Here is a 21,068-nt window from a genome sequence, read left to right on the forward strand (position 1 = left end):
TGTATTTTTTACAAATTGGTGGTTTGTGGCAACCCTGCATCAAACAAGTCTGTTGGCACCATTTTTCCAACAGCATTTCCTCACTTTGTGTCTCTGTGTCACATTTTGATGATTTTTGCAATATTTCAAACTTTTTCATTATTATTATATTTGTTATAGTGATCTATGATAGGTGATCTTCGATGTTACTATTGTAATTGTTTTGAGGCACCATGAAATATGCCCATATTAGACGACAAACTTAATAGATAAATGTTGTGTGTGTTCTGACTTCTCCACTGACAGGCCATTGCCGCATCTCTCTCACTCTCTTCAGGCCCCCCTATTCCCTGAGATACAACAACATTGCTATTAGGCCAATTAATAACCCTACAGTGGCCTCTAAGTGTTCAAGTGAAAGGACAAGTCGCACATCTCTCACCTTAAATCAAAAGCTGAAAATTATTAAGCTCAGTGAGGAAGGCGTGTAGAAAGCTGAGTCAGGCCAAAAGCTAGCCCTCTTGTGCCAAACAGTTAGCCAAGTTATAAATGCAAAGAAAAAGTTCTTGAAGGAAATTAAAAGTGCTACTCCAGTGAACACATGAACGGTAAGAAAGGGGAACAAAATTATTGCTGATATGCAGAAAGTTTTAGTGGTCTGCATAGAAGATCAAACCAGCCACAACATTCCCTTAAGCCAAAGCCAAGTCCAGAGCAAGGCCCTAATTCTCTTCAATTCTATGAAGGCTGAGAGAGGTGAGGACACTGCAGAAGAACAGTCTGGAGCCAGCAGAGTTGGTTCATGAACTTTAAGGAAAGAAGCCGTCTCTGTAATGTAAAAATGCAAGGTGAAGCAGCAAGTGCTGATATAGAAGCTGCAGCATGTTATACAGAATATCTAGCTAAAATAATTTTTTAATAAATTTATTTATTTATTTATTTTTATCTTTGGCTGCGTTGGGTCTTTGTTGCGTGTGTGCTTTCTCTAGTTGCGGCGAGCAGGGGCTACTCTTCGTTGTGGTGCGCGGGCTTCTCGTTGCAGTGGCTTCTCTTGTTGTGGAGCATGGGCTCTAGGTGCGTGGGCTCAGTAGTTGTGGCTTTCAGGCTCAGTAGTTGTGGCACATGGGCTTAGTTGCTCTGTGACATGTGAGATCTCCCCGGACCAGGGCTCAAACCTGTGTCCCCTGCATTGGCAGGTGGATCCTTAACCACTGCGCCATCAGGGAAGTCCCTCTAGCTAAGATAATTAATGAAGGTAGCTACACTAAACATCAAACTTTCAATGTGGATGAAAAAGGCTTGTATTGGAAGAAGATGTCACCAGAACTTTCATAGCTAGAGAGAAGTCAACGCCTGGCTTCAAAGGCTGACTCTCTTAATAGAGGCTAATGCAGCTGGTGACTTGAAGTTGAAGCCAGTGCTCATCTACCATTCTGAAAATCCTAGGGCCCTGTGCTAAATCTCTGACTGTGCTCGACAAATGGATCAACAAAGCCTATATGACAGCATATGTGTTTATAGCATGGTTGATTGAATGTTTAAGCTACTGTTGAGACCTACTGCTCAGAAAAAAAAAGATTCATTTCAAAATATTAATGCTCACTGAAAATGCACCTGGTTAACCAAGAGCTCTGATGGAGATGTACAATGAGATGAATGTTGTTTCATGCCTGCTAACACAACATCCATTCTGCAGCCCATGGATCAAGGAGTCATTTCAACTTTCAGGTCTTACTATTTAAGAAGTACATTTCATAAGGCTATAGCTGCCACAGACAATGATTCCTCTGATGAATCTGGACAAAGTAAACTGAAAACCTTCTGGAAAGGATTCATCATTCTAGATGCCATTAAGAACATTCATGATGAGGTGACTCATGGAAAGAGGTCAAAATATCAAGGTTATCAGGAGTTGGGAAGAAGTTGCTTTCAATCCCCACGAATGACTTTGAGGGGCTCAGGATTTCATTGGAGGAAGTAACTGCAGATGGGGTAGAAATAGCAAGAGAACTAGAAATAGAAGTAGAGCCTGAAGATGTGACTGAATTGCTGCAATCTGATGATAAAACTTTCATGAATGCTGAGTTGACCAAAGAAAGTGGTTTCTTGAGATGGAATCTACTCCTGGTGAAGATCCTGTGAAGACTGTTAAAATGAGAGAGAGAAGTACATTCTCATGATGGGTGTGGCAGGGTTTCGTAGTCACTTACAACTCTTTTGCCAAAAGAATCAAAACAATTGGGTAACAGAGGTAATTTCATGGTCGATTATTTAAAATGGTCCAGGGAGGACCTTATCCTTCATAAACTAACCAATCAATGTAGCAGTAGGTAGCCAATCAGGGGATACTAAGTGATGCAATCAAACTTGAGTTATTAGATATTGGAGAGGAAGAAAGGAATCTTGGCCACCATTGACCAAAAAGAGGAAAGGGTTGCCCACAAATTCTTGTTTTGTTTGCACAAACAAATCTGGGACAGTTTGGTAAAAGCTTTTGGATACTTTTGGAAATGGCTTCCCATTAAAGATGGAAGATTGACCCATATTTGTTTATGTTCACTGTCTTCTGAAAAGCACACTAAAGGAACGTAAAAGGATAAATCCACAGGGACAAAGAGGATGGAGGTGGGGTCATCTGCAATGGATATATTTCAACACAATTCTGGAAGATGGTCTGGATGGAAGAGTGGAAACTGTTTGTTTGTTTTATAAATTTATTTATTTATTTTTGGCTGGGTTGGGTCTTCGTTGCTGCGCACAGGCTTTCTCTAGTTGAGGTGAGCGGGGGCTACTCTGTTGCGGTGCACGGGCTTCTCATTGTGGTGGCTGCTCTTGTTGCAGAGCACAGGCTCTAGGCACGCAGCCTTCAGTACTTCTGGCACGTGGGCTTCAGTAGTTGTGGCTCGTGGGCTCTAGAGCGCAGGCTCAGTAGTTGTGGCGCACGGGCTTAGTTGCTCCGCGGCATGTGGGATCTTCCCGGACCAGGGATCGAACCCGTGTCCCCTGCATTGGCAGGCGGATTCTTAACCACTGTGCCACCAGGGAAGCCCTGGAAACTGGTTTAACGGAACATCGGAAGCTACTCTAATGTCATCCTAGAGGTCAGTACAGAAACAGCTCAGGAGATTACTCTATAAAACACCAGATAGGCCTGGGTCTTGGACATGCCAGAGATCATGAGAGAGATGCTGATGAGATGTCTCAGGATCCCAGAAGTGAGGGAGAGGTGAGAGGCCGAGAGCTGAGTGAATGTGGGTACTTGGAGTTGTTAGATCCTCAGCTCAGGTCCCCTGTGCCATTTCTTGCAGCCAGGTGATTACAACTCCAGCAGGAAAAACAGGAGAGAGGCTTGTGCATCAGGCAGAAAGAAGGGCAGGAGTAAGGCACCTACAGGAAAGAAAGAATGATACACTGCATACGGAGTTGAGAAGACTGGCAGCCTGGTGAGTTTTCCCTCAGGCAAGAGATAGCAGATACTTCTCTTGAGACGCTGAAGAGCCCAGAAGAACAGACCTCTAGTTTCTGATATTTAGGGGATCTTCCTAAGGAAAGGTGAACTTTTTATCTGATCACCACACAGCGAGCCCACCAATGAGCGAGCACACTCCCTCCCACCCCTATGTGTGGTTTCCAGTGGGGTTTTAGGACCTCATTCTTAAGTAAGAAGGGAGAGTCAAAGGTTTGCAAACATTTGATGAGAGCCTCCAGCATGATGAAATTTCAGAATATTAGGTAACCAAGGCACATAATCATGAAATTTCAGAATATTAGAGATAAAGAGATTATTCTATAAGTTTTTAGAAAGAAAAATTCCAGATCACAAAGGAATGGGAATCAAGATGGCATCCGAATTCTCAATGGCAACATTGGATGCTAGAAGATAAAAGAGCAATTTTTATGAACTTATGAATGAAACATTTCAACTTAGAATTCTACACTTGGTCAAACTCTTTAAAAAGTAAGAGTTGAATAAAGACATTTAAAATTTTACCTTCTGTACCCATTCTTGGGCTATTACTGGAACATATGCCATGGAAAATGAAGCAGCAAACCAAGAAAAAAGGCACAGGGCAGAGAAATGTGGTTCTTACTCTGGAGATGTCCCAGGATGACAACGGAGTAGCAGGTCCAGAGAGGAACTTATCTCCATTGGAAGAGAAGGACAGTGGACTTTGGAGGGGGATCGGGGGGTGGGGAATGGGATTGATTGATCATTTGGAAAATAAATGTGACAGTTATCTGATAGACATGGTGTAGAAAAAATATCAGGTTGGAAACATCACAAACTGAGTAAACAGATAAAAGGTTTTTATAAGAAAGAAAACAACCATAGTTGCTCTATTGTGACTAGTATTTGCACAGTCACTGACTGCTTGCTATCCCTAAACTGTGAAAGAGATATATTGGATGAATGGTGGAAGATGAAACTAGATGGGGTTTGATAGAGTTAAGTCCTTATCTAAGGCAACAGGTGGACAAAACACACCATCTAAATTGATAAATCAAGGGATAGCTGTGTAAATTATTTAGAAATAGGAAGGTAATGACAGAATAGATGGCTAAAAGTGGAATTTGGTAGCCTCTAGACAGGAGGTTAAGAAGGCAAATGAGAGGTGGGTACTGCATTATCTTAAAGTATCATGTTATCTTTAAAAAGTAAGCGTGTGTGCTTATACTGTCTTTAAAAAGTAAGAAAAAATTTTGAAATTCCTTTGTTGAGAATGAAACACAGAACAGCCAAACCTTGTCTCATAATGTAATTTTCAGGAAATACATGATCCATACAGGTTAAAATAGAAGTTGTTTCATCTCTGTCAATGTAGTATTAATTCGAAATAAATCATGATAAGCTTTCCATGCCCTCTTTATTTCTACAATTCATATGCATGGGCTAGATTACTGTCGGAACTTCCACAGATACTCGTTGGAAGTAGTGGTTATAAATTACACGTTTGCAAATTCGTTGCTCCCAACCAGGAGAAACAAAACTGCAAAAAAAGTCAGTTTCATTCTGAATTGTTTCCGTAGCAACCATATTAAGCTGGAAGGATAAATTTCCTTTGTAATCGCTGCTTCTATTGAATTACAATGTAAATGTTGATGCTTGCCTGGAAACGTCAAATGACAACAGGTTTATGGGAGGGATTCAGTGGTTTGCAGCTCTGGAATCCCAGGCTGCAGAGTTAAGATGGAAGTGGTGTGTCTGAACCATATTAGGGTCTGTTCAACCAAATTTCTTCACCCCATCAAAACCATGCCACTCCCTACCCGTCTAGGTCATGAAAGGATGCTCACCTATTTGTAAATCTAGTAATCTACCGTATCTGTTACACATCGGGACACGAAAAGTGTTTGTTGTGGATAAGTATGTTAAAAATGCAATTACGTAACAGACTCGGCGATCTTTGTGTTTTTCTCCCCCTCTGAGCACAACGTACACTTCAGTCCCGTACTCTTCCGACACTGTCAAACCGTCTTCTTAATGTGGGTATTAAAAGCCTTGTGGCGGTGCGGTTGCATTTGATTCCGGTTGGCTTGGGATCCCCGAGTTCAGTTCTCCTTAGTCCTTCCGTTTGACCCACAATCCCTAGTGGTTGCAGGTGTTGCTTTTTTTCCTGTTAACTTCTCTCCCTTAATTCCCCCCCCACCCCCCGCCAAACCCCCCACCCCCCTTCCCAGGCCGGCCTCCGGGAAGAAGGGGAACGTAGCATGAAGTCTACTCGAAGCACTGACCCTCGGCTCCCACGGGCTGCCGCAGAGCTGCAAGCGTGCCGCCGCTGCTCTCGGGTAAACTTCGGAGTGAGTTACCTGCACTTGGAGAAGGGCCTTACCTGAGCGCGCCTCTGCCAATGGCAGCTCACCTGAGGGAACCCCGCAGCCAATCACCGCGCAGCTCGTCCCTCGGGCTTGTACCCTTTAGTGAAAGAATTCAGCTCCTTGCGAGAAAGTTACCTGTGGCCGCCCAAGTCCGCCACTTTGTGCTCTGTGGCTGCCCACTGCCACGATCCGGGAGGACTCCGCGCCGCCCGGCCGCCTCCGAGCTCGGGCCCCATGTGAGGGGGCCCCCCCTTATCCCACCTTTCCGGCTAGGTGAGGGCGCGAGCGGGCGAGCGAGCGAGATTGGTGAGGGGGGACGGAAAAGCAGAATTACCTGTAGCTCTTGTTCTGCCATCTCGGGCTCTCACACACCTTCACCTGCACAGACTTGAAAGTCCAGTTTCACCAGAGGCTGAGGCTCCAGGAAAAGGGGAGCGAGTTCATTGGATCAAACATGTCACAAGAGTCGGACAAGTAAGTGGATCACACGCGCCGGCTGCTGCTACTACCACTTTGGGTTGATGGCAACTGGTTTGTTATGTTTTTTGGTTTTTGGTTTTTTTTTTTTTTTAGGTTGCTATTGTTGGGTTTTTTTTTTTTCTTCTTTCTTTTTTCTTTTTCTTTTTGGTGTATCCAGACTTTTCCAGATTATGTTTCTACCCTGGTTAAGGGGAGACACCCTGCAAGAATATGAATGTTTAATACCCCCTTTGGGCCTTGATACTAAAAGTAGGTTTTCCTCTTTCCTTCCTCCCTTACGAATGATCTCAGCCCCGGTCTCCCAGGACGAATCCTTGTATATTGGCAGAGGTTTTGGTAGAAGAGGGCGGGAGGCCTGTTATTCCCCCTCTCTTTTAGTTGCTCCCACCGCTTCAGGCTACTAGGGCCATTTGGAAATTCAGCTGAGTTCCTTCGATTTGCCCAAAGGGCCTGCTGAAAAAAGCGGGTCTTGGCGGCTTTTGTGTGAGCTCAACAAAGAGCCTTTATCCTGCAGCAGAAACGGCCATCTTCCCGCACTGGGCCGGATGGTGTGCGTGTGCGCGCCCGCGTGTGCGCCCCCGACGGAAGGCGAGGCGCCGAGCGGCCCGGGTCTCGGGGGCAGCGGGGGCCGCCCCCACCCCCGTGCCCCCGCCCCCTCCCGCCCGCCCCCGAATGGCTTGGCCACCTTACGCAGGTGCGGGAGGACTGGGCCTTTCGGGAACGAGGGGGATTAATTTGAGGCCCCAGTTTGCGCCACGGTAAGGCGCTAAGGGGCGCCTGCAACTTATCGAGTCAGACCCGCCCGGACAGCCTCCGCGGCCCCGCGAGCTCGCCGCCCTCCGAGGCCCGGCCGGTCCAGGCGCCCCGCTCCGGAGGCCGCCACCTCGGGCGTGGCTAGCGGGACGGAGCGAGTGCGCCGGGGCCTCCCTAGGCGACTCTCGCCTGAAAAGGCGGGGAGCCCGGCTTCCCGCACCTCCTAAGGCCAGCCGGGGGGCGCGTCCGCCCCGTCCGGGACGGGAACTCTAGACGCGCCGGGGCTCGGCAGCCTGAGCCGCGGGGCGCCGGGCCCGGGTCCCGTCTCGTCCAGGCGGCCTCCCAGCAGGCGTGGCCCCCGCCTCCCGGCCGGCTTTGTGCTGCCAGGGGGAGGTGGGGCGGAGGGCGGGAGCGAGCGGGAGCCGGAGGTGGGTCCCGCGGCCCTGCCCGGGATTCGGTGGCGACGCTGCCTTCCCCCTCCTGGCGGGCGCGTCCTATCGGGAGTGCGTGGAGGCCGCCTTTCCGCTTTTCCTGGTCGCTTTACCCCGGCGGTGCGGCCACCCCAAGGAGACCTTCCACAGGGCGTTTCCGCGGGGGGAGGGCCGGAGGCCGCGGGCTGCCGGCGCCTCTCCTGGAGAAGTGGCCTGGGACCCGTCCCAAATCGAGGGACCCTGAGGGGGGCAGCAGGAATGCCCTGTGGACCTGCCCAGGGATGGAGGGGACCATCCTCAAAGTTAAGCCCCGGGTAGAGTAGGTGTAGCTAACGTCACAGGCTATCGTACTTAAGAAAAACTACCAGATATTAGTACCACTTTACCCACTAATGAAAAATTAAGTGCGAGCTACACACAGGAGGGGAGGACCTAGTTACAGTACAAACACGGGCCGAGGTCGGGAGCAGGGGTGGGACTGGGAAAGTGTGGGTTTGAGTGTACCCCCGCTCCCACCCCCAATTCTCTCCGTAACCGTTAAGAACTCACTCCTCGAGTTTGAAAACTTCAGTAGCCAAAAGCCGAGATGGCAGCACGGTTTTTTTGATTTGTTTCGATCTTCGTGTCAAAAATGGTTGCAAATCTAGTGACTCTCGGATAAGTCTTACTGTAATTCCTTATTTAACACGATTAACATTCGGTTGCACCACTTCGTTTTGTGATACAACGGGACTCAAATGAATTTAGGATGAAAACAGATTGGCTTTTAACCGATTGTACTTAGCACCAATGAAGATAATTTATTTAGTATTGAAAATTAGTTCTAAAATAGTCGATATTGTGTTAACTTTGGTGACGGATTGTAACTAGATTTATTGTGCGAATCGTTTCGTGACCTATATAGACATCAAATCACTATGTTGTACACTTGAAAATAATATTTGAATGTGAGTTATACTTCAATTAAAAATAAATGTAAAGAAAGGAAATAAGCAATAAAACTAGCAATCTAGTTCACTGCGATACATTACCTAATTTTTATGGGTAATAACTATCTAGGGTTATGTATACTTACATTTAATGAAAGTAACTTTTATCTAGCGATGGTTTCCAAGACTTCATTTCGTTTCCTGGGAAAAGTAATACTAACAATACCTCAAAGAGACTGTTGAACCCCATTTACGTCTCTTTGCCTAGACTATGGAGAAATGCTTGAAATTAATAAATGATTTTTGGATCATTTTTGCAGATTCTAGCCTAGTTTTTTAATGGCTGGCTGGCAGGGGTGGGCCCAGGTTTTATGAGCTTGAAGCTTATGCAATTGTGTTAGGTGGAGTAGGGGTGAGGGCTCTAAAAAAAAAAAAAAAACCCATGTGAGCCTGTTTCTGGAGCTTCCTGCCAGAGCAAACGGGAGTCCTGGAGCTTGAACTTTATCAACTTTTCGGTAAATCCCTGTAGGAGGCTTGTCTGTATTTTCTGGAACTAACCTAAAGGAATACACAAAGGACTTTTTTTTCTATAAACCAATCAAAGTGTAGGTAAGCTTTTGGATAGCGTACGAAGATAATTCCAGTTAGCAAGTCTGGACTGAAGTAGCATCATCTTTTTTATAGTCGTGAAGTTTTCAGATTGACACAATCTGCTTTTTATGTTCTGCAATGTTGATGCTATCGCTATTTAAAACAAAGTATTTTTAGGACAGTTTGTACATATTTAGAATTGTTCTACTCCCCCTTTCTAACATTTTGTGGAGATTTATGATCTTTGTCAACAAGCATGTGTATTCTAGCCGCCCAATGATAGATTTAGAAACTCTTATTTTATTGCCAAAATATTCAGAATATATATATATATGATTTATTTGAAACAGGTGTTTTTCATTACCTATATGTGTTTTCTGATTACCTACCATTTGCAACACATTCAGATAGGTATTGTAGGAGAATAAAAAGACGTATAAAGTGGGCCATGTCCTCAAGGGACTTACACTCTAGTGGAAGATGAAACAGTAACAGATATCACATAAATCCCCCTTCTCCCTACCCACCCCGCTTTTGCCTTAGGACGATTACCTTTAGTCATTCTGTGTGTTTTGTCTTAAGGAGTCCAGCCATTATTCTAGAAAGGAAAATGTCCGAAGTTATAGATACCTCATGTGGGTAGCATTTCAAGTAATGGGATGAAATATTTTAATTAATCTTTCTACTCTTTAGTTTTATAAATGGATATGTTTCCATTTAGCTATATAATTTTTTTTTCTTTTCTTTTCTTTTTTTTTTTTTTTTTGGCCACGCCACGCAGGTTGCGGGATCTTAGTTCCCCGACCAGGGGTTGAACCCGGGCCACGGCAGTGAAAGCATGGAGTCCTAACCATTGGACCACCAAGGAGTTCCCTATATTATCTTTTAATATCACCAATACTGAGTTAATCATATCTTCCTCGAAGCAATAAAAATACCCACTCATTTATTCAACAAATATATCTTGAGTGCCACTATATACTGAGCGTTGATCCTGGCACTGAGATTCATTAGCAAATAGGACAAACTGCCGGCCATTGTGGTGCTACCATTGTAGTTCCAGGAAACAGTAAATCAATAAAGAAGGAAATACATAACAAGTTAGATGATGATAAATGCTACAAAGGGAAGCAAGGCAGGCTAAAGGGATTGAGAGTAACGGGGAATTATTTTATATAAGGTGCTCAGGGATGGCCTCTCTGATGAGATGACCTTTGAGCAGAAACCTGAAGTGAGATCAAGCACTGAAGATACTTGGGATAAGAGTGTTACAGGAGATGGATGAGCAAGTGCAAAGACCCTGAGGTGGGAGAGTACTTAGCATATTCTAGGATCAGAAAGGAGCCCAGTGTGGGTGAATCAGAGACTTAGAGAGACAGTGGTCCCATTAAGTAAACTAAGATAATCAGTTCTCTACTTAATAGTCCAGACACTTGCACACTCAAACCAGACAACACTATACTTTTAAATACAGTAAATACAGAATCAGCTAATAGTGTCAGTCTTGTATCTTTCCCCAGGTATCACCAGCTTAATGGCTAAAGTCCAGTGTTCTCTTCTCTACAATGGATTAAATCTTGCACGCTTCTTAATTTAGAGATGAAAAAAATGCACACATACTGGATGACCCCTGGGAATTAGAACTGAAGAAGAGGGACCAACATGGTGTTTGCTCTGACACTCATACATGTCTAAACCTCTTAATTTAACCTGCCACCCTTCCTGGCTATCTCAACCCTAAATTAGCCTCCAGTTCACCCTTTCTTTCTCTCATCCGCATTCAATTTCTGCAAACTTGTATCCATCAGAAAACAGACTGGGCCACTGTGTTTGGAAGTGAGACACTGCAAACAGTGTGCTTTGGTTAGTTTTGCATCTTCAGTGAAATAAACTCATATACAGGCAAAATTAACTTACCTGAAAAATAAGAAAATGCTAGACAACAATATAGAAGTCTGGATTGATTGGAAAAAAAAAAAGGTTGAAGATAATTATGTATGTGCTTAGTAATAGGAATGTCCATAGGCATTCTTTAAATCACTGCAACACAAACTCATCTGATTACAAAAATATATCACCTGAGGCACTTGGTAAAACTACACTCCCTGTGCCCCACCCCAGAGTTATGGAATCAGATTCTCCAGGGAGGGGCCAAGGCATCTGCATTGGGTTATTTAGCAAAATAATGCTTTAAGTGAGTATGTTACCTAATAAATTCAATTTATATATCCCTTCTCAGGTGTATATCCAGCATATAAGTGAAATGAAACCTGTAGGCTTTGTGTTCATTATGTTACTTCTGCATGAGCAGCTTCTGATATCTTAACTAGGGTTTAAGAGTTCTTAGGCCTTCTCTCAATGTTGTTTACTTTCATTGTGTTGCTGAACTGTCCCTTCTGGAAGAATGGGATCCTTTTGACAAGTCATATTTCCAGAGCTGCTAAACACCTGATTGGGAGTGATGTCACCCATGTGGCCTTCTGCCAGGCCCAGAGTTAAAAGGTCAAACTCAGATTTTAGGCTGGATCCCACTCACTAGGGAGCTGGGTTGGAGTTAGAAGGCCAACCTTGTCCTTCCATAGTTTTACATTAGAAGATAAAATTAGTGTTCATTTTTCTGGGCACAGTTATTTCATTGAATTTAGATTCTATTTTGTAGCACAAAGTCAAAGATAACGAGTTCTGATCTGTACAATCTGATGCTGGTCCTCGGTGAAATATTTAATGGGATGATGGTTGCAGTTTCATCTCTAGGGCTAATGGTAGTTTTAAGTATTGCCCTAATAAGATGGTACTAGGCTTTCTGTTGATCTGTAATTAGGTCCTGTTTTAAATCAACCGCAGAGACTAGGCCACCCAAATGGACCCAGTGCCATCTGATTTAAGGAGGATTAAAAGTAAGTGCTGGAGCAGTGATGAAGAGCTGTATCTAGCAATTTCTACTATACTCTGCAAAGTCAAACAGAGAATTTATACATATAGCCAAGTAAGTCAAACATACATAACATTTATACAACACCACCACCCAAGAACCCCAAGAAGTATTTGTTTGAAATCTATAGATAATTTAAACAAGATTATTATTTTGATGTTTGGTTATTGAATCTAGTTTTCTTTTAAAGACTTAGGTAACTCAAGCGAATGCTTTGGTTCCTCTCTGTGACTTTGACACAACCAGGCATACGTTTCAGGTTAAAAAATAAACAGTTAGGTTAAATTGTATTTTCCCTCTTATTTTGTCCTTAGTCTGAAGCAACATTTTTTTCCCCTCTTTCCCTCCCTCCCTCCCTCCCTCCCTTCTTTCCCTCCTTGGTCTGTCTCCTGATGCCACTTTGCTGATTTTTTTCCCTCCCATATTACTTGATAGGAATTGACACATGCACTTCTTCCATGCAGTGATATAAATATGAATCTGATTTTAGGTGTTCTTTTAGCCAGTGAACTTTGCTGTGTTCTCTTAGCATTTATAGCAACAGCAACCCATTCTTGTCACCTGAGCCAAGGGTTAAGATGATGGCAGCAGGTGATGGTACCTTATCTAATTCGAGTCAACTGAGCTTAATCTTGGAAAATGTTTACTTTTAAGTTCTTAGTATAAGGCAAGCCTTGTCCTAAATTAGAGTCCTCACTCATGATCCCTAATACTCACTTCGGGGTGCAGGCACTCTCTTCCTTTTCAAAAGGTATTCAGGGATTCCTGCTCAATTATAAAAAGTGAGGTCTAGGCTGAAACAGGGTAATGATTGGTTTGGCAAACTTGTCCCGGAAAAATTCCTTAGCGAGCAGCAACAGGCTGAATAGGAATTTCTGCTTTGGCCCAGGAGGATGGGTGGGTTGTTTAGTAACAACAACATATACCTGGAAGTCCCTCAGACAGCTTCACGGGTCTTCAAATGGAAGCCTCCAAAATTCAGATTCACTCTACCCTCCACCTGCCCTGCATATTTCCATCCATTAGAGAAGTCCTGGCTCCTTGCTTCCATTTTATTTATCCATCTATCTATCCATCCATCCATCCATCTATCCATCCATCCTCCATCACCAGAAAATTACATTTTATGCTGTAAGTCTTTTAATGGTCTGTGGTAGAAAGGACTGGGCTATAATGGGGTAAGTGGGGTAGAAGCAAGGAAGTACTTCTTTAGGGATCTACCCCCAACTTCCACCCCCATTTATATTGGAAGGGAATTAATTGTTTTAGCGTGATGTGTTCTGGTGAGTAGCAGGATTAAAGCAATATTATTTTTAAAAACAGCACATTTTGATTTGCTCTATAAAATGCCCACCAAGCACACATTTTTAGAGCTCTGTGGAAAGTACTTAAAAAGCTGATACGTTTCAGGGGATTTCGATGTACATTTTGAGAATCTGTCCGGGTTATGGAGATTGACCGAGCATTTGAATGGGCCTTCAGTGGAAAGCAATCACTGCCTGTGGCGATGAAGAGGCTAATTTTACTTTGTAATGAACAGGGCAATGAACTTTGTGGGGAGCATTTTTAAAGTGGTCTGACTTCACATTCACTCCCAAGGAAATGCTTCCTTTACAAGTGTGAATGCGGACACCCTCCAGAGCAGAAAGGGAAGCAAGATTCGCTTGTTGCTTCTTTTTATTTTGGCGCCAGCCTTTCGTCCAAATGGTGGATGTGCACGTGTAACAAACACCCCAGGGCCAGAGTCTCTTTTTTAAGGCTTCTGAATTTAGATCGGGGTTTCAGAAAACGGGGAAAGGTTGAAGTGAAGGGGAGAAGAATGGAGAAAAGAGAGGAAGAAAAAAGGAGCAGGGAGAAACTATGCTTTAGCCCCCTTTGAGTTGCCAGCCTTTTCTCAGTAGCATGAGATTTGCCATGCTCCGGCGGCAGAGCTGGGCTCTAAGAGAGGATGACGTGTGCTGTTTATCCTCCTGGCGGATTGATTCTGATTTTAACTTGATGCCTTGAATCCTAGATCTAGGACGAGCCTTACAGATCATACAGAGTCTGTGAGTAACCAAGAGTAGGATTTGGAGCTGAAAGTTTGATTTGAGGAAAAAAGTGCCTTACATTCTTTCTTGTGTGTTGCATACTGGCGTTGTATGAATTGAAAATCTGAGGTTTTGATTAAGTAAAAAAATATACTCCGTTTTTTTGGTAGGGAGATTGAGAACAGGGGAGGCATTGCCTATTTGCTTCTTAAGATATGAACGTGAGTATACGAAACACGTGGTTAAGGTTCCGACAGCGTTTCTGTGAGTTAAAATGGCCTTTCCTTCCCACACTCACCCCAAATCATTGGTTTTAGTTCTCAGTTCAGTGAGCCTCAGAAAATAACTGCTTTCTGTACTTCTTGGATCTAACTTTTCAAAGCAGCAAGGAACAAAGGTAGCTTTTGCCTCTTCCCTGTATTGCCAATAAGATAATTAACATAAGATCAGAGGGTTTGTCTTTCATTATTTTTCACCTGTAAAATGAAGTTGAACTAAATGATCTCTGAGGATAATCACCTGCTCCAACATTCTGTGAGTCTCATTTTCTCCCTTCCAGTGGGGTCTGGGCTGGTGGCGGCTCACAGAATGATGATGTTAACAAGATAGGAGACTACAGGGCACAGTGGGACCTGCTTCTGCTCCCAGGCCCCCCTCAAATCATTTTATTTTAGCAAAATAAAAGGTGGTTTAAGATGACAAAGAAACAGACTTCTGGCCGGCGAGAGGAATTCAGAGGGCCACACGGAATTCAGCATCTAAGCGGTAAGATCAATGGTTTACTTAGTGGACCCCCTCACAGCTTCACTGGGCTGGTAGATAAAGGTACAAGAAAATCGGATAAAAAGGGCTGGCAGGTACTCTGAGAACCCCCTTCCAGAACAGCACCCAGGAAGTGGTTTACTCTGCGCAGGCTCGTAGAGTGAAGGAGAGGCAGTATTGGAATGGACGGAACATTGAATAAAATTTAGTAAAATGAAAACAGCAACAAATGGGCCTTCTCCTCTTGCCTCTTGCTGCCCTTTCCTCCCCCTTTTCCTCCTCCCTTCATCCTTCCCCTCCCATGCCCCACTTCCAGATTCCTCCTCCTCTTAATAAAACATAATTCAGGGACACCTACTGTCAACCAGTATTGCCAAGCCAATGGTTTAATAAGTGTTCAGAAAAGGTATTAAATAATATAAGAATAAGAATAGCACCTGCAGTTTCACTTCGATTGTAAGACAATATACACAGGGAACCCTGCTCAATGTGATGTGGCAGCCTGGATGGGAAGGCAGTTTGGGGGAGAATGGATACACGTATATGTATGGCTGAGTCGCTTTGCTGTGCACCTGAAACTCTCACAACATTGTTAATCGGCTATACTCCAATATAAAATAAAAAGTTAAAAAAAAAGACAATATATGATTTCACTCCAGGGCACACAAATGACTATTCATGTAGATCAGGAATAAAATCTCCTTCTCTGGTATCCTATTGTGTTATAAGATTTAGAAGTCTCTGAAGTCCATTTTCTCTGAAGCCAGTGTTGGTACCAGGAAAAAATGGATTGAAGCCCCTGGAAGTTCTCAAGTGGAGGATTTTGATAGGTTAGAAGAGCCTTTAAGTACATTTATGCTTCCTGTGCAGATCACGGTTTTTAGCTGCTTTGGAATCGTGGTGGCTACTTTTAAAACTATGTCTATCTTACATAGTTTTGAAAACATTTTAAAAAAGGACAAACGTCTCAATAGAAATATGGTCCACAAACATGAGTAGACAGTTCACAAAAGCTACAAGTGATTAATAGACATATAAAATAATATTCAGTTTATTAATAATCCAAGAAATACAGATTACAGAACAGGGAAGCTCAAGGTTTCCCTGTCAAATTGGCCAAGATTAACAAAACTGGGTTTGGGTAAAATACATTTCTAGGAGGATTATACATTCTTACAAACTTTCTGGAAGACAGTTTAGCAAAACTGGTTGAAATGGGCCTACCTTCTGACACCTGAATTCCAGTTTTAGGGCTTTATCTTAGGGAAGTAATCAAGGATATTAATTGTAGGAATATTTTTTAAAGTGAAAACTCAGGAAAGCTCTAAGTGCCCAGATACAGAGGACTGGTTTAGTAAATCACAGTTCAGGGGTAAGCATTATAAATCAGATTATGGAAAAATATTCAATGACAGGAAAAATGTTCATGGTGTATTATGTTAGAAGGTTTTCAGGCATAGAAAATAAATAATAAACTATGATAATAAAACCACAGTAGGTTAACAGTGGTTTGCTCTCTGCATGGAGAAATTATAGATGCTTTTGTCTCTTATTTGTTCTTCTCTGTATTCTAGTTTGCTGAAGTGAGCTTGTACTGTTCTTGTAATTAGAAAAATTTTAAGGTTATTTAAAAAAAATAGTCATTTGGCCATGGAGATATTTAAAAATAACACACACACAGCTGAAATAAAATGGGAAAGCCTGCTTGTTTGCTTGTTCCTGGTAGAATTCAGCTGTTCCCTCCCTGCTGATAGAGGCATGCCACTCAGCTCTTCACTGCTGGTATGCCACGTGTGTCTTCTGCACTATGCCTCACTCACCTGTACACTTTTGGGTTAGTGTCTCAACAACCCTGTCTCTTTGGATTTGACCAATTATCAAGTGCACCTATTTTTCAAAATAGTACACCCAGGTGTGGGAGTTTCCAGCCTTTGTATAACTTGCAGCTGGGGGCGTGGGGGGGGAGGGGGCGGGGGAGCGGTGGTGGTGACTAAGCAGAAGAGAAACCTTTTCATCCATTCAGTAGGCTGCATGCGCCTGCGCAGTTTACCTTGGAGAAAATTCTCTGGAGGCGGGGCTGCCTTCCATGCCATCTCTGACCTAACCTGAGTGGGTGCTCTTGGGAACGACTCGGTGGTAGGTCCAGTTGTATTTAATCTTTTTTCAGGAATAGGGAGAACCCGGAATATGACTTCCTTTAAAAACAAAAAGTAGTTGTAGGCACGGTTGAGTTTTTATTATTTTTTTTAAACAACAATTTATTTTTTCCGTAACATAGCCTTGCTTTTCCCTGGAGGGCCAAGCGTGTGAGTCACGTACCTGCTTCTACAAGCTGGTACATAGATCATGCCAGACGCGAGATGGAGTCTGTTAGTTAAGCTGTGTGAGATTGCATCACTGAATTTCCTGCAGGCGTCTTTAATGGAAGCTTTGTCGCAAATGTGAAGTTATTTACTTATCAACCTATCCAAGGAGCATCCACCAGGGAACAGAAAGTACACGATGTGAACTTGGAGGGAGAACGTGGCCTCACAGAATCACTTAAGTTGCCAAAAATATGTCAGGGAAAAAACGGGGGAGGGGCGAGGTTTAAACAAAAAGGAAATGAACTTTGCTAATGTGAGCAAAACCAAAGCAACGTTAGGTTGTGGGAATCAACACAGAGTTTGTGATTATACTTTTTGGTTGTGGATTCAAAAGTGAAATTTGCAATTGTCCCCTTCTCTCCCATGCCTACCTGGCTTCCCCTCCCCCATACTTTCCTTCTCATTGTGCAGAAATTCATCAGCTCTCAAATACTGTACCTTACATTTTCAAAAATCGTTATCGATTTTGGTCGTTCAAAGTCTAAATAAAGGTGCATATCCTTGTAGGGCTTGCGAGAAGGAGATTAGGAAGGGCTACGGTTTGTCTTTTTATCCTGTGTTTATCCAATTTCAGTAAATAGCCTGAAAGGTGTGGTTTGTATTCAGCCACGCAGGACCACAAATTTGCTTTTTGAATTTGCCCACAAATCTTGGGACACAGTTCATTTATCACTCCTAGTGTCCTGAAGTTGAATCGGCTGGCGGTTGTACCTGTTTCTCTTCTCTTTTCCTCATTTAAAAGACGCACATCCTTTTTTTGGGTTCCTGATCCTAATTTACAGTAAAATACCTATGTGGTCGATACCCAGGGCACATTTAATTACAAGTTGGGAGTTTTTCTCTTGCAACATAACCTACGGTTGGCCAGGTGAACCAAATTGAACATGATATTCTGAGATTTTGTTGTTGTTGTGCCAGATATTCCTGGAATATGGAAGAAATTGAAAATGTTTTTATGAATCTGAGATTTTTATTGTATTTACTGTTTGATGGATTATTTTATAAATCACAGTTTTGAAGCATTTCTGAATGACCTACCTCACTGTTTTCAATGCTATGGTGGAGGCCGACTTTTGTTGCAACTATTTTATGGTGCAGTTTTGCACTTGCCGTGTGTTTTCTTTTTTAAGCACCATTTCTTGGGGAGTCTTTTTTTTTCTGATTATGCAGATACTATAAGGCCATGAGAAAAAACTGGAAACTAGAGAAAGGTATATAGAAGAGAAGTCACTCATAATTCCAGGGCCCTAACACTTCATATATTTTCTTACCGTTATGAATGTGGTTATAAAAGTGTACAAATTATAATCTCCCATTTTTACATCATTCATGCCATTCTGCATTTTCTACTTAATGCCTTATTATTGGCATTTCACTAGTCTCTTAAGTATACTTCTACATAGCATTTAAAGATGAAATCTACCACCTCCTATTTTTTATGTTTAGGTTGTTTTCATTATTATAGATCATGCTTATATATAAATCTTTGTATCTCTGCTTATTACTTTAGAATAAGTTTTTGGAAGTATAAGAACAAAAGATAAATATTTGTAGGTTCTTGATTCATACTTTGAAAATGACTTCTAGATAGCTTGTAAAAATTTCTGTTTTATCCCAACAGTGTTTGAGAGTGTCTTTCTCACATCTTGTCACCAGTCTATGAGATTTATAATTTTTTGGTCAATTTGAACAGCAAAAAAAGTGTATTTTTGTTTTAAATTGCAGTCTGATAATTAATGAGGTTAAACATTTTCTCAGATGTTTATTCGTCATTTAAGTTTCTTTTTTTTACCAAAGATCTTGTTTTTGCCTTGGCTACTACATACAGTTATTTTTTTGTGTCCTGGACGAGGGGACCTTGGGGTTGAGATCGAGCTATGCTTCCCTCTGGCCTCTGCCCGGGGAAAAGGGCACCTTACAACATCTATACAAATGTACCATATGGGCTAGAAGTAGTCTGTTCTTAATTTTCACTCTTTTTTTTTTTTTTTGAATTGGGATGCTGATATTTTTATTGATTTGTGAGCGCTTTTTACACACCTAAAATTATTAACTGTCTTGTCAAAATTCTGGCTATAATTTCCTCAAGTTCTTGGTTACCATTTAGTTTCATGATTTAAAAAATATTCAGAGCTTTAGATATTTTTTAAAAATATTTTTAAAATATAAATTTATTTATTTATTTTTGGCTGCACTGGGTCTTGTTGCTATGCATGGGCTTTCTCTAGTTGGGGCGAGCGGGGGCTACTCTTCCTTGCGGTGCGTGGGCTTCTCATTGCAGTGGCTTCTCTTGTTGCGGAGCATGGGCTCTAGGCGCACGGGCTTCAGTAGTTGTGGCACACGTGCTTAGTTGCTCCGCGGCAAGTGGGATCTTCCCAGGCCAGGGCTCGAACCCGTGTCCCCTGGACTGGCAGGCGGGTTCTTAACCACTACACCACCAGGGAAGTCCCAGAGCTTTAGATTTTTTGATGTCAAATGTATTGTTCTTATGAGTGGGAGTACTTTCATTACTTTCAAATGTGCAAAGTTTGAGATCAACCTTTGTGGACTTAACTCATTAAAATCTTTTCCTTTATTTTAGCCTTATTTTTATGGTTATTTAAAAAGCTCTTTAAAGATGATTAATTCATACTTAATTGTAAAAACATTAGAGAATACAACTACTCTCAAAACTACCACTCAAAGTTATTAATAGTAACACTGCTAACACTCTGACATCTATATTTTTACTTTTTTCTATGCCTGTACATACAAATATACTATGTATACAGAAATGAGATAGTAATTTATATACTGTTTAGTAACTTATTTTTTAAGTTAATATTGATATAGCTTTTCATGGTGGTAAATAATTTTAACGGCCCATAGTTTTACATTGGATGGAAACGTCCAGATTAATTTAACCAGTTCCCTGTTGTACATTTAAAATTTTCATGTTTTTTACTATTAAAGTCAATATTTGCATGACTTATAGCTAAATCTTTACACACTTCTTAGTTTTGTCCTTGGTATACATTCCAATGAATAGACATCCCTGATCAAAAGCCATCCTCTTTTTATTTTTATTATTTATTTTTTACATCTTTATTGGAGTATAATTGCTTTACAATGGTGTGTTAGTTTCTGCTTTATAACAAAGTGAATCAGTTATACATATACATATGTTCCCATATCTCTTCCCTCTTGCGTCTCCCTCCCTCCCACCCTCCCTAACCCACCCCTCCAGGCGGTCACAAAGCACCGAGCTGATCTCCCTGTGCTATGCGGCTCCCACAAGCTATCTATTTTACATTTGGTAGTGTATATATGTCCATGCCACTCTCTCGCTTTGTCACAGCTTACCCTTCCCCCTCCCCATATCCTCAAGTCCATTCTCTAGTACGTCTGTGTCTTTATTCCCGTCTTACCCCTAGGTTCTTCATGACATTAAAAGCCATCCTGTTTTTAAAGATATTTGGTTCATATTTCCAAATTGCCATCCAAAAATCCTCTCCTCATTAACACTCCCATCAACACTGTATCTGAGGGAGGATTTCACCTTCCTTCTCCAGCAATTCATATTATCCTCTTTTTTCTTAATTTATTTTTTTAAATTGAAGGATAGTTGATTTACAATGTTGTGTTAGTTTCAGGTGTGCAGCAAAGTGATTCAGTTTTTTATATATTCATATATATATATATATATATACTTTTTTTCAGATTCTTTTCCCTTATAGGTTATTACAAAATATTGAGTATAGTTCCCTGGGCTATACAGTAGGTCCTTGTTCGTTATCTATTTTATATATAGTAGTGTGTATTTGTTCTTCTTTTTAGTCTTTGCCAATTTGATAGGGTGAAATGGTAATTTGTTTTGAATTGCATTTCTTTCCATTTACTCAAATTGTATTTTCTCAGGAGAACTTTATGTTTTGTTTTGTTTTCTTAATGTATATATGTAGTATTTTGATATTTTAAAAGCTCTTCTTGGGGTTTTATAGAGAGTTCAGCATTAGTAA

General features: G+C 42.0%; 1 protein-coding gene across 7 annotated transcripts in view; it reads left to right on the plus strand.

The window, feature by feature from the left end:
* Positions 1-5,839: 5,839 nt before the first annotated feature.
* The window catches only part of GRHL2 (grainyhead like transcription factor 2), a 163,652-nt gene continuing 148,423 nt past the window's right edge, over positions 5,840-21,068 (plus strand). For 2 of the 7 annotated variants that reach the window (XR_009536312.1, XM_060127428.1), the window contains exon 1: positions 5,840-6,270. Coding sequence is in view for 5 of the 7 variants with exons in the window: in XM_060127428.1 (XP_059983411.1) it covers positions 6,251-6,270 (20 nt within the window). In the remaining 2 variants the exon portion in view is untranslated. The remainder of the gene's footprint in view (positions 6,271-21,068) is intronic. The other 5 variants (XM_060127422.1, XR_009536313.1, XM_060127427.1 and 2 more) reach the window with 5 other exon arrangements.

This window comes from Lagenorhynchus albirostris, chromosome 17, assembly GCF_949774975.1.
Source record: "Lagenorhynchus albirostris chromosome 17, mLagAlb1.1, whole genome shotgun sequence".
Taxonomy (NCBI): domain Eukaryota; kingdom Metazoa; phylum Chordata; class Mammalia; order Artiodactyla; family Delphinidae; genus Lagenorhynchus; species Lagenorhynchus albirostris.